General features: G+C 42.9%; 1 protein-coding gene across 1 annotated transcript in view; it reads right to left on the bottom strand.

Annotated features, from left to right (window-relative positions):
• The window catches only part of Phtf1 (putative homeodomain transcription factor 1), a 33323-nt gene extending 19665 nt beyond the window's left edge, over nt 1-13658 (bottom strand). Inside the window, exons 1-6 of the mRNA XM_051165933.1 lie at nt 13507-13658; nt 13135-13209; nt 12471-12527; nt 4778-4847; nt 3600-3758; nt 1239-1395 (exon numbers count right to left, since the gene is read on the bottom strand). Coding sequence (XP_051021890.1) covers nt 1239-1395; nt 3600-3758; nt 4778-4847; nt 12471-12527; nt 13135-13179 — 488 coding nt within the window. The 5' untranslated portion in view covers nt 13180-13209; nt 13507-13658. The remainder of the gene's footprint in view (nt 1-1238; nt 1396-3599; nt 3759-4777; nt 4848-12470; nt 12528-13134; nt 13210-13506) is intronic.
• Between the last annotated feature and the right edge of the window lie 782 nt (nt 13659-14440).

Genomic DNA, 14440 nt, shown 5'->3' with positions numbered 1-14440 from the left:
CACTGGCTGTTACCCTCGAGCACATTTCATCAGAATCCACCACTAGCATCACCTATCATCTTTCTCTGCCATTCTAGTTGGTTAAATGATTTACGTCTATGACCCAATTATGTTATAGACTCTAGTTATAAATCCCAGTGAGACAAGCACAATGACCAGTTTCCATAGGAAATTCTAAATTTAACTAAAAATATACGGAATCTCTTTTTTAAAGCAAATGTTTTGAAAATAACACTGAAAAATAAATGTGTTGAACTTCACTGACCCAAATGCTAATGTCTTATTTATTAGTTGCCTAGGTAAACAAATCAAGAAACAGTCTGAGGAAAGAGAAAACTACTTTTAGAAGATAACCCTGAACCTACTAAGAGAACACTCCAATCTCACACACACCACACGATCAACACAAGCCTAACAGCGCCGATACCTAACCAAGTGAGAAAACGAAAACAGAAAACAGTTTTATACTTTTTATTTGGCTTGGGGTTGTCATTTTGTTTTTGAAACAGGATCTTACTATGTAAGTCAGGTTGGCCTAGAACTCAGGACATAGACCAGACTGGTCTCAAAGCTCAAACAATCCTCCTGCCCTTGCTTTCCATGTGCTAGGATATAGTGTGTACTGTGAGGCCAGGTTTCAATTACACACTTTTGAAGAAGAGGTCAAAATTTTGGTGCTCTAACCCAGTGTACTAAAGCACTAAAACCCTTTTTCATAGTGAATTTTCACAAATTTTAGCTTTTCTGTTGTTGTTTCAAGTTTTTATTGTTGTTGTTTTGTTTGTTTGTTGGTGAGACAAGGTCTCTGTATGGAGCTCTGGCTGTCCTATGTAGACCAGGCCTTGAACACAAAGAAATCTACCTGCCTCTGTCTCCCATGCGCTGGCATTAAAGCGCACATCACCATGCTGTTTCTCTCCCTTCCCCTCCCCTCTTCTCTCTCTTTTCAGGAGATGGTGCAGACTGAACCCAGGGCCTTACCCATGTTCATACTAGACAAGAGACCTACACTATCTATATACATCCCAGACAGAGAATGCTTTTTCAAAATCATTCCTGAAAAGAAATGCTAAGAAAAAGTAGTTTTCCTTTTAAGCATACTGAACTAAGTGAAAAAAGGTCACATGATACTAAATTCAATAAGGTTCTAGGCATCAGGAGAAAAGTGAAATATTTATTTGTAAGTCAAATATGCCACCAAAAAGAAAGCATACGACTCAGTCAGCCTCTCACCTTACCTTCTTCTCCGATTTCCATTGTTTCCTGATGGCTTTGTTATCTGAGTCGACACAATCTGACAGTGGACAGTTCCCATGAGCAGCATAAGGCACAACGGTCCAAGCACTTCGCTCACGTTCACAATAGGCATCATGAGATATAACACGATAGCTGTGACTGCAGAAGGTGGAAAGTGTAAAGTACTAGGGCACGTCTGAAAAGTGCACTCTAGCAGCTCTACCTGCTGCTTCCAGAGGCTGTTGTTGCAAAAAGGAACTAAAGACAGTAATAGTTCCCTACAGTGTCATGCACGTGAACATTAGCGAGTAAAAACTGGAGTCATACATTGCTGGTCAGTGAAAAACAACCAACTGGTAGTATTTTGCAAACTGGTAGCGTGATAATCCAGACATCTCCAAGGGACTTCCACCACAGGCAAGTAGATGCCACAGACAGCAGCCAGTTTTGGCTGTTTTAAGATTTACTTAAGATGTGTCTGTGTAGAAGAGTGTATTTGTGTGTGTGCCATGAAGAGTGTCAGATACACGCCAGACTCAGAGGTGGCCATGCCCAACACAAGTGATATAAAAATTACCTATAAAACTTCCCACCATGTACTGTTTTATGGTTCTTTTTGTTTGTTTTTTGAGACAAGGTTTCTCTGTGTAGCCTTGGCTGTCCTGGACTCACTTTGTAGACCAGGCTGGCCTCCAACTCACAGAGATCTGCCTGCCTCTGCCTCCCGAGTGCTGGGATTACAGGCATGCGCCACCATGCCCAGCTAGTTCTTCTAAATTTTAATGTGCAGTAACTTTCATGCTATATAAAGAGTTGCTAGTGGAGAAAAAGTACTACCCAATGAACCAAGATCCTTGTTGAATGAATCTTCAACAAATTCTGACTGAGTCTGAATTTCAGAGAGTACCAAAGTGCCAACATGGTAACAGCAGAGTGTTCATGAACTACATCCCTGCTGATTTGTGAATATAGATATACTCTCTATAGACACTAGAGAGCAAGGACTCTACGTATACAAACTACATAACATATGTGTATGAAATTCTCAAGTATATGTGTATGTGTGTGTGTGTATGTGTGTGTGTGTGTGTGTGTGTGTGTGTGTGTAAGATTCAATTACATAAAACTAAACATGCACAACTATCTCATTAGTAGTCAACTGGCTTTTCATTTCTAATACATTGTAAAATTATATGCATATATATGCACCAAAGAATTATTTTAAAATAAATTTATTTCTAACTTTATTTTCTTTTCCAGATCTTCTTTGGCCTTGGGAAATAATTTCCTTTTAGTTGAACAGTAGTTGAAAACTGTCTTCTTTGGAGGCTGGAGAGAAGACTCAGCAGTGAAGAGCACTGCTGTCCTTGCAGAGGACCTGAGTTTGTTTCCCAGCACTCCAGTTGGGCAGCTCATGACAGACCTATAACACCAGCTTCAGGGTTTTTATTCTATTTTGTTGTTGTTGTTTTTGTTTTGGAGACAGGGTTTCATCATGTAACTATAACTGGCTTGGAACTTGCTCTGTAGACCAGACTGGCCATGAACTCATACAGATCCACCTGCTTCTTCCTCCCGAGTGCTAACATCAAATGTATGGGCCAGCATGCCCAGCTAAATGGTTTTTTACATTAATTTGGGTTTTTTATATGTATGAGTGTTTTGGCTGCATGTATTTGCCACATGTATGCCTGCTGCCCACCGAGGGAGGAAACAACAGTTGTGAGCTGCCAAGTGAGTGCTGGGAATTGAACTGGTACTCTTAAGCACTGAGCCAACTCTCCAAATCACTTCTTTCTGATTAATTACCAGTAAATGTTTGGTCTATATACTGTATATCCAGTATGGTGGCTAGTTTTATGTCAACTGGACACAAGCTAGAGTTATCTGAAAGGAGGGAACCTCAATTAAGAAAAATGTCCCATACAATCTAATTTTCTTAATTAGTGATAAGGGAAAGCCCAGCCCACTGTGGGTGGTGCCACTGCTGGGCTGGTGGTCCTGGGTTCTATCCTGGGGAACAAGCCAGTAAGTAGCACACCTCTGCATCAGCTCCTGCCTCCAGGTTCTTGCCCTGTTTGAGTTCCTGCCTGACTTCTTTCAATGACAGACGACAATGTGGAAGCCTAAGCCAAAAAAGCCCTTTACTGCTCAGCCTGCTTTGGTCATCGTGTATCATCACAGCAATAGCAACCCTAAGACAGCCAGCGCGGCATAAAATTTATCTTAAGGAAAAAAGAACTGCAAGTGGAAAAAGTTTAAAGTCCTGCTTTAAAGCCCCAAATGAAATGGTGAGAATACAGTCAGCCTCCATTGAGTATAGAAAAAAGCAATCATCATAGTTTATTCCACTCTTGAGTTACCTTGCATGAGGTAAAGCAGCAGCAACCAAACAAAGATTCTGAGAGAGGTAACCTGAATCCACCAACTGCTGAACATCGGGAAAAACACCACTCGAACAAGCCCCTTACGAGTGAGAGATGTCCATGGAATCTCAGGCTTGGCTTTAGCAAATGTTGAGCCTTTAAACAGTCAATAAACAAAAAGCAAACAGTTATTAAAAATCTGAATAAGAAACATGTATATGCACTATACTCATGGCCACTTGTCACCTTGCATTAGAAATGGGGGTGGGATATAAATCAGCACATGACCTGGTCAGCTAAGATACTGGCAAGACTTCTGAGATGCTCTCACCTCAGGCACAAAGACAAGTGTTAAAAACAAGTTAGGCTCTCCTGAATGGCAAACAATACATTCCTCTTAATGACACATCAGCAATCTCCCTTTCATCTTTACTAAGACCACAAAGCATTACAGCAAAGGAAGAAAGTACAAAAACTTGAATGATGGAGAAATGTTACTTCTGAAGATAATGATGCCACAATATATGGAAGATACCTAAAGCTACTCTATGGCACTACAATGAAATAGCATAGTAACAAACTAGGTGAAATCAACTCGCCCCCAATCCCAGTAATTTGGGAAACTGAGGTAGAAAAATTGAGTTTAAAGCTTTAAAAAACATAGAAGGAGAAAGAAGAGACAATTGAGAGGAGAGCCGAGGGAGGGGGACAAGGGAGGAAAGTGGGGAGAGTGCCAGTTCAGTGTCTGTTGCTGTGATGAAGCACCAACAGCAACTTGGGGGTGGAAGGGTTTAGCTCACCGTATACCTTATAGTCCATCACTCAGAAAAGCTAACACAGGGACTCAGGGAAGGAACCTGGAGGAAGGAACTGATCTGAGGCCATGAAAGAAACACTCACACTGCCTGCTGTCTTGCTCCCTTGGCCTCCTCAGCCTGCTTTCTTATACGCGTAGGACCACCTGACCAGGAGACGCATCTCTCAAGTGAAGTGGGCACTCCCATATCAATCATTAATCAGAAAATACATCAAAGACATGCACACAAGCCAACCTGATTGAGAGGTAATTCCTCAGTTGAGGTTTCTTTTTCTCAGGTGACTAGTTTTTCAAGTTGGGAGAAGCAAGAGAATGAGAATATGTAATATGTATATCAAAAATAAATTTTTCAACTCACCTCTGATTAAGTCAACATCAATCAAGTCTGGCTTTATGTGGCCCATTTTTTTTGGTTTGTTTTTGAAACCCTATGATAAAACAAAACAAAACCAGAAATGAGCAAAGAAACAGCAGTAAAAGATAAAACTGTGGTGACACCCAAGCCTGTGAGAAGCATCTGAGGTGCTGCTGCTGTCCTGTCTGCTTTGCAGAGCCCCATTCCTTGGGGAAAGTCAAGCTGTGCACTTTAATTGCCTTCTGTCTGTGCACATTATCACTGATTTTCAGTTTATCAGAGTATAGCTTACAGACTCAGGGCTTCATGGTAGGATAGTTAATGTTGGGGCACCTCTTTTACAGAATCACCAAGTGTCAATACCCAGAAGTGGTTTTTCTGGAGACTCAAGGAATCTTTCAAAATTCTCCTTGAGAGTTACAGGCTGGAGGATTCTGAGTAGGAGTTTGCAGATTAAGCTAAAGTGCTTTATTATCTTGATTTGTAGTTAACTTTCACCTCCCCTGGAGCCTCTCCAATGTATTTCATCCAAGGTAACATCCCAAGTTTCCTACCTAAGGGCACTGTTGTCTTTTAAGGTACTGGTAAATGGAGATCTAAGCTTTCTGCATACAAACTCCACCCAATTCCCATTTTCAGGCCCAGAGCTCATCTTGGCCTCTGACAAAACCAGGTGCCTCCAAGGTCCCAGACTCAGAAAGCTGCTAGGCAAGCTGGCTGTCCACTCGGCATTCTCCTCTGAGATCCCGATGCTCCTGGAATTATCATCTAAAGAGGTTCCTCTTTAGTCCTATTTCTTAATATTGTGTTGTATCCTTTGATAAAATCCCTTTATGTATCTACTTTATGTAATTTAGCCATGAACATTTTTTTTTCTGAGAACAAAACCCAAAACTTTTCTGGGACTTGGTCTTCTATCATTTCATATTAAAATAGTGTTACTGTATATGTAGTTTACTGTGTACTGAACTGTATGTGTACTGTAAAATATGTTCCTGTATCCACTTATCTAAGAGCAATGTAAGAATTCTAGAGTCTTTGTTACATCCTCAAGTTTCTAATAGTTCTAAAACTAAAACTGATCACTGTTGCTTCAAAGAGGTGGCATTTCCTGCTTTGTTACATGTTTAGAAGAAAAACTGAGAATCTGAAAATCACAATAACCTTGACATATAGTAAGAGTACATTTATGAAATTATCTTTTGATTTCCCTTCAGACTTTTGGTTTGTCAAAGTTTTATTGCTATTAATTTTTTAAGAGAGAAACTTTAAATCAGGCATGGTGGCACAAGGCTGTAATCCCAGCACTCTGGGAGGCAGGCAGATCTCTGTGAGTCCAGGATAGCCAAGGCTACAGAGAAAAACCCTGCTGTCTGGAAAAAAAAAAAACAGGGGGGGGGGGGGGAAGCTTTAGGTAGAATGATGATGGTTTAGTGGAGAAAGCATTTGCCACCTGAGTATGGGGACCTGATTCAGGTCCCTAGAACCCAAGGGAAGCCAGACACATAGCACACCTGTATGAACCCAACACTCCTATGGTAAGGTGGGAGGCAGAGGCAGGAGAATCCCAGCTTACTGGCCAGGTGCCTGGCATACTCAAGGCTAAAAAGAGACTCTGTCTCAAATAAAATGAAAAGCAAGGAATAACTTGAAGCTGTCCTTTGACCTCCACACACATGCAGTGGCACACGGTGCCCACACTCACACAAACGCAAGTAAACCACATGAGTCATATACACATTGGGATTGGAGGGGGTGGCAGATGACAGGTCTTGGAGAAATGACTCAGAGGTTAAGAGTACTTGCTGCTCTTCCAGGCAACCAGGCTTTAGTTCCCAACACCGACACTGCAGCTAACAACCACTCATAACTCCAGATTCAGGGAACCCCACCGTCTCTTGTGGTCTCCAAGGACAGGCACTGCCTGCATGGGCTTTATAGACATATATTCAGGCATGACACTTAGTTTGAGTTTTATTGCTGTGAAGAGACACCATGACCACAGTAACTGTTATAAAGGAAAGCTTTTAACTGGGGCTGGCTTACAGTTTCAGAGGTTTAGTCCAGTATTGTCATGATGATATGGTGCTGGAGAAGGAGCTCAGAGCTCTACATTTTGATCTGAAGGCAGCAGGAAGTGAATGAGACAAACTTCCTCCAACAAGGCCACACCTACTCCAACGAAGCCACACCTCTACTAGTGTCACTCCCTATGGGCCTAGGGGACCATTTTTATTCAAACCACCACACTGCTCATGCACAAAATAAAACTTTAAAAGAGAGAAAAGGAGATGAATTTTAATTTCATACTCAACTAAAACTTGTGGGAGCTACTTAATCAAGTTTTTAAATCAGATGTTTAACCATTGAAGTTAGTGTAAAAGTTTAAGCAGGTTTACTCTGCAAGCATGAGGACCTGAGTTTGAATCTCCAGTTCCCATATGAAGAGCCAGACATGGCTGCAGGTGCCTGCAATCCCAGCCTTAGGAGAGAGGCAGAGTCCCAGAGCTCAGTTGCAAAGCTCTATATAACAAGGTTCCAGTACAACTAGAGGCCTTCTCTCAAGATGGTAAGTCAGAGAATGAGAGCAAGACACCTAAATTCCTGCTGGGGAATCCTGATGCATACACAGGGACATAGCACAATGTTAGGTCCTGCTGCAGGGCGTGGCTGGCATGCTCTGCCCTTTACCTAAGGGCAGGGCTTCCCCTCTCCCAGAGAACCCTTACTATATAAACAAGACACTTTGATTCCACTGCACCTTTGCCCTTTTTCCCTCCCTTCCCTCTCTCCTTCCCTTCCCCCAACCCCCAGTGCAGGCTCTCCCTTTCCCTCTCCCTTCCATGCTGCTTCCAATTAACCTGTACTTATTTATTATAGCCATTCATTCAGATATTTAATCAATCATTTGGTGATGTGATGTGGAGATAACCCATCACATACCACACAGCTAAAGAAGCCAGCGCTCACCAATCCCAACCAAATTATCATCAGTCTTAGTCATTACACATCCTGTATCTTGCTACATGGAACCAAATGCATCCCACAACAAAGGGAGGAGGTTTTGTTGGAGAGCAAACAATATGACTTGACCTTGAAAGCTTTAATGAGTAAAGCCTGGGAACTGTGATTTCCTCACTGGTGACACACAATCTCTATCCTAGAGGAGAAAGACTGAAGGAGGGAAGTGGGACACTCCTGCATTCATTGTCCATATGGCAGCCTGGACCCCTGCAGAGTCCCCTCCCACAGTAAACCCTAACAAAACTATAATACTATGTCACTAGTTTGGTTTTTTTGTTGTTTGTTTGTTTGGTTTGGTTTTTTGTTCTGTTTTGTTTTTTGAGACAAGGTTTCTCTGTGTAGCCTTGGCTGGCCTGGACTTACTTTGTAGACCAGGCTAGCCTTGAACTCACAGCGATCCTCCTGCCTCTGCCTCCCAAGTGCTGGGATTAAAGGCGTGTGCCACCACACCCGGCCCCAGTGTCACTAGTTTGGAAGCACCTTTTAACAACCCTTAACAGGTTACCGCATTCAGGACAAAACCCCGACATACCACTTTAAGGAAGGAACAAAACACGGACATAACTGCTACAATATCACTGGACTATGTGTGTAATCATGAATTAAAAAAATAATAATAATAAAGCCCTGTAATTCCTCCCTATTTCCCAGTCTGTTGAATTTTCATTTTATTGCCACTAAAAGAATAAAACTACAATAAAGTCTGGAACAAAAGGGGAAGCAAACTTTGACTTCTTAGCACACATTGTGCAGGCTATAGTTTGAATCTGTGATGCTTCCCAATGGACTTATGCTGAACATATTTCACCCACTGGTGGTGATATTTGGGGAGGCTGTCGAAACTTCAGGAGATGAGACCTCACCGTACTCAGTCTCTGGTGATGCGAAGATTATACCTCCTCCCAAGTTCCTTCCTCATTCCCTCTGCCTCCTGTGCACAAGGTGAGCCCCCTTCTCCTCATGCTCCTGTTTCCATGATGTTGGAACTTAAAATAAGTCCAGAAAATGGAGTCAAAAGACCATGAGCCAAAGAAATCATTTCTCTTTTTGTTGTTTTATCAGAAATTGTGTTAGAGAGATGAGAAAATAACAGAAGGCACAATGTCAACAACAAAAAGCAATGACATGGCAAATAGAGCCCTGTAAGGAGTTGTATAATATACATCTAACTCATATATAAGAAGTTGGGAGGCAAAGTCAGAGAAAAGATTTCCCCAAAAAATAGTACCTGGGGATCAAATTCAGGACTTCAGGTTAGGTGACATGAGCCTGAAGGTGTGTAGCCACCTCACTGGCCCTTCTTGAGAGTCTCTTTTCCCATGTTCTCTCACATTGTTTAGTGATCTGGTAGCAACTTTTCTACTAAATTTATTTTAATTAAGTAATTTTTCTTGCACTTTTATGTTTGTGAGTAAGTGCTCTATCACTGAGCAGCATACAACCCCAGCCCCACACTTTCATCTCTGACATTTTTTTTTTTTTTTAACTTTCTGGTTATCTTTAAAGACTTTCTAAAGTTGGTAGTTAAAACTATATTTACAAATTATTTTTACAAGTGTTGTATTTTTAAAATGGAATGACAGATATATAACAGGTAAGCCTTCTCCTTAACAATGACAGGAAAATATGTTTTGAAGGATATATTTGTGCAGATGCTCCCTTATTTTTAATGGTATCTAATTACTTAAATATATTAATTACTGGTTCTTTCCCTATTTGTTTAGTTTGAGTCAAGGCCTATACTTGTTTTGAAATTGCAATCTCTCTGCCTCAGCTTCCCACCAAGCACTGATAGGCAAGCACCACTCATCTTAATTCTTTAAAATAAAATTATTATTCCTCTTCTGTTTTTTTCTTCCCTATTATATTTCAAATATTTCATGAACTTTATCCATTTATATTTACACATAGATCTATAGGTTGTATACAGCTTTCTGAATAGTAGCCTGCACTGTAGAAGGTGGTAACTGGGTTATTTTGTTTGTTGGTGTTTAATGTTTTGGTTTCTTTATATATTTATTTTGGATATTAGCCCTTTGTTGGATGTAGGATGGGTGAAGGTCTTCTCCCAATCTGTAGACTGTGTTTCCATTCTATAGACAGTGTCCTTGGCCTTACAGAAGCTTTTCAGTTTCATGAGCTCTCATTTATTAATTGTTGATCTTAGAGCTTGAGCTGCTGGTGTTCTTGGTAGCCTGCTGTCCTTCCTCTGAGTGCCACCAGGCCTCCCCATCCAGGGGACGTGGTCAAATATGGGGCACCAGAGTTCATGTGAAAGTCAGACCCCACTCTCCACTCAACTGTGGAGAATGTCCTGTTCATTGGTTAGATCTGAGTAGGGGTTCGAAGTTTACTGCACATATTGTCCTTGGCTGGTGCCATAGTTTGAACAGGACCCCTGGGCCCAGATCTGCCCATCATAATGTTCTTCTTGTAAGTTTCTGGGACCCTCTGGATCCTTCTATTTCCCCATTCTCCTATGCTTCTCTCACCTAGAGTCCCAATAGGATGTCCTTCCCTCTGTCACACTTTCCTGGTAAGTGAAGACTTTCATGGGACATGCCCCTCAGGCTAGTGTCCAGATATAAGTGAGTATATACCATTTGACTTTTTCTGCTTCTGGGTTAACTCACTCATTATGATCATTTCTTATTCAATCCATTTGTCCACAAATTTCGGGAATTCCTTGTTTTTAATAGTGGAGTAGTATTCCATAGTGTAAATGTACCACAGTTTCTTTATCCACTCTTCTACTGAGGGATACTTTGGTTGTTTCTAGGTTCTAGGTATTATGAATAAGGCCATTATGAACATGGTTGAGCATATGTCCTTGTTCTGTGGTGGAGCATTTTCTGGGTACATTCTAAGGAGTGGAATAGCTGGGTCTTGAGGAAGCCCTGTTCCCAGTTTTCTGAGATAGTGCCAGACAGACTTCCAAAGTGGTTGTACAAGTTTGCATTCCCACCAGCAATGAAGAAGTGTTCCTCTTTCTCCACATCCTCGCCAGCATGTGGTGTTGCTTGAATTTTTGATCTTAGCCATTCTGATGGGTGTAAGATGGAATCTCAGAGTTGTTTTGATTTGCATTTCCCTGATGACTAAGGAGGCTGAGCATTTCTTTAAGTGTTTCTCAGCCATTCGATATTTCTCTGTTTAGTTCTGAGCCCCATTTCTCAATTGGATTATTTGGTTTGGTGGTGTTTAATTTCCTGAGTTCTTTATATATTTTGGATATTAGACCTTTATCAGATGTAAGGTTGGTGAAAATCTTTTCCCAGTCTGTAGGCTGTCACTTTGTTCTGTTGGCAGTGTTTCTTGCCTTACAGAAGCTTCTCAGCCTCATGAGGTCCCATTTATTAATTGTTGACCTTAAGGCCTGGGCTATTGATATTCCATTCAGGAAGTTGTCTCCTGTGTCAATGTGTTCCAGGCTCTTCCCCACGTTTTCTTCTAACCAATTTAGTGTCTCTGGTTTTATGCTGAGGTCTTTGATCCACTTGGACTTGAGCTTTGTGCATGGTGACAAATATGGGTCTAATTGCATTTTTTTACACATAGACCTCCAGCAATTAGACCAACATCATTTGTTGAAGATGCTATCCTTTTTCCACTGAATAGATTTGGCTTCTTTGTCAAAAATCAAGTGACCATATATGTGTGGATTTATATCTGGGTCTTCAATTCGACTCCACTGATCAACCAGCCTATTGCTGTGCCAGTACCATGCTGTTTTAATTACTGTTGCTTTATAGTACAGCTTGAGATCAGGTATGGAGATTCCTCTGGAGGATCTTTTATTGTACAAGATTGTTTTAGCTATTTTTTACCTATGTTTTTAAAGTGCTGGTAAAGGTCTGCACCAAATCTTATCAAAAGAGAGTCCCAAATCAAGAATGTACTGGCATTTATGAACAATTTCCAAAGAAGACCCTAAATTTAGACTTCCGCTCCTCTCTTTGGGCTTTTCCTCTAGACTATCAAGCTCCAATGGCTCCTCAGCAACCACTCAATAACCAGTTTGCATGGACACCAGTATTCCTCTTTCCCATATGGTGACTTAGATACTAAAATTTAACCTTCCCCTCTACTATCAGAAGTCAGTCCACCGGCATTATGAATTTTCAGTTGTTTGGTTAGCACGAAGAAATTGAAGACGGTGTTCAGCTCTAAGGGTAATGTACAAAGAAACTTAAAAACCTAAAAACTTGAAGACTCACCTCTAAACCAGTAATTTTTAAAAAAAAATGGGAGCCAAAGGCTAGATGTAGGCCAAATATGAATTTTATGTGGCTTGCACAGTGGTGATAATGATTATGAGGAGGAGGAGGAGTAAGATGAAGAAGAGAAAGAAAAAGAGAGGCAGAGGACTACTACCCTTTTAGAATGTGGCTATTTCTTTGTTAAATGTGTCTATTTCCAGCTTCTTTGGAATAAAGGTCTGACAATACTGGATCCAACCTATCATACGTTAAAAAACTGACCAGAAATAAGAAACACCGCATTCCCATTTACCTGGGACATTTGCTACTGAGGCCACACATCAACTGTCCTCTATCATTACTCATGCACTGCTGTTTTTCTTAAATTAAAAGAATGCATACTTGGTGAGTAGTGCACATTCTTTAAGAAGTATGATCTTCTCTTTAAAGCAGTAACAAAGAAATCAATTTACCTTAATCTGAGTCTGTTCGATTGACTTTTCCCATATCTGCTGATCATATGCTCCAATCTGAAATAAGGAGCAGGCTATTTAAATGATGCAAAGGCAATCTTTGTATCTAAGTCAAACCTCACAAGGCCATGAATCTATTAAATTTGGTATCTGGAAAATGTGTTTCTTACATAGTGAATTCATACTTCCAAGGGCTGTTAAAAAAACAAAAACAAAAAAAAAAAGATTGCATCTAAAAAGTAAAAAAGCAATAGCTCAATATTTGAAATTAAAGATCACCTAAAAGATATCTCCACTCCCTAAGGAAAACATCAATAGGAATATCAGAGAGAAATAAGAGGTAAGGAACAGCTCAATCAGACAAAAGCAGCAATCTGAGCCATGCAAGGTAAAAATTTGATTCTTGTCTTTATAAAAAGAAAATTTTTAAGTCTGATACTTTGCAAAGCACTGCAGTAGTTTGTCTATGTTGTGTGGAGGTGACTTACAGCTCACATCCTGGAACCTAAAACTGGGTTTATAATGACTTCGCACATCAGTTTTTACAATTATGTTGAGATAGTATATGAGAATATGTGACATCACCAAACTTAAGGAAAGCTACAATATTCGTTACTGGAGTTTTCTGCAGGAAGTATAGTTTACAAATAAGAATTACTGTTACCTTCTTCTGATACCACGATATAGCATCTCTCTCATTTGAGGCCATCTGCGTCTCCAGCCAGAGAGTTGGATTTCACTGAAAACGAAGGAAATGTTTCGATAAGTCCAGTTGTTGAAGGTTATTGTCCCGTTTGGGGTATGACTAAAAATGTGCTTCTCTCAGCCTCTCTATGAGCTGCTCTTTCTCAGGCTGCTTCCCAAGAAGGGAGAGGAAAAAAAAAAAAAAAAAAAAAAGGCGGCGGGGGAATGGGCACAGGTGCCGCTGCACCGGCCAGCGCTCCCGTGGATGAGGTGATACCAAGCACCCGAGCTGCCGCCACCCCGCCACCCACCCCCGACCCCCGCGCCCTCCGCATCCCCACGGCCAGCTCACCTGGTGCCCGCTGCCAGGCAGGCTGCCGGCCGGGCCCCCACTCCTCAGTGACCCCGGCCGGGCCTGGAGGCCGGGGGTGAGGCGGCGGGCCCGGCAGGCCGCATCTTCCCCCAGGGGCCCGGCCGCTCGCCCGGCCGTTACCATGGGGACCGCGGCGGGCAGCCCAGCCTGGGAAGCAGAGGGCCGCCCGGCGCCCTGCGGAGCGCAGCCCGCAGCCTCAGACACCCGGCCTAGGCCGTCACCGAACGGGCCATGGGAGAGGCCAGGAGCCAACTGGAAAATGAGTGGGAGGAAGCGGGAACGGGGCTTTCGCCAGCCACCTCGGCACCCGCAAGGGCTGGGTGTCCAGCCCTGGGCCGGAGCGGCGGCGCGCGTCGTCCGTGAGGGACCGGCCGCGGCTCCACCAGCTCAGGGTGCGACCAGCCGCTTCCGCCTTCCGGCTCCGCCCCCGGCCGCCTTCCCGCCGCTTGGGCAGCCCCGAGGCGGGGGCGGAGAGCCGCGCCGCCCGTAACCCTCGACACCCGCCCAACGGAAAGTCACCTCAGAAACGACCCTCCCAGCACCCACCGATCCCCCCGGAGGCTGGTCCCGGTGTTCCACGGGTTCCTGTGCGGGTCTGTAACATTTGGCGTAGTGTCTACTTCACATCCGTGCCCCCTTTGGGTGGACGAGGGCAGAAACTAGAGCCGGCCACGAGCCCTCCGCACGAGTTCTCCGTTCTTGCCGGACTAATGTTTGTGAATTGGCGCAGCCTGGAACGCCGAGAGGCGGCCTGCGGCTTAGCGGGTCCCTCCCTTGGCTCTCAGCAGCTCTGGACAAAGGCACTCGGGCGCCTACACAAGCCTAGAAGATGCACAGGGAGCGCACCGCATAGGGACTTTCTCCAGATCGGGGGGAGGGGGCGGGGGGAGGGGGAATGGCTGTAGAGGCTGTT

This window comes from Acomys russatus, chromosome 23 (genome assembly GCF_903995435.1).
Source record: "Acomys russatus chromosome 23, mAcoRus1.1, whole genome shotgun sequence".
Classification (NCBI taxonomy): domain Eukaryota; kingdom Metazoa; phylum Chordata; class Mammalia; order Rodentia; family Muridae; genus Acomys; species Acomys russatus.
The sequence above is the reverse complement of the archived record's forward strand: the minus strand, read 5'-3'. Positions and strand labels throughout refer to the sequence as shown.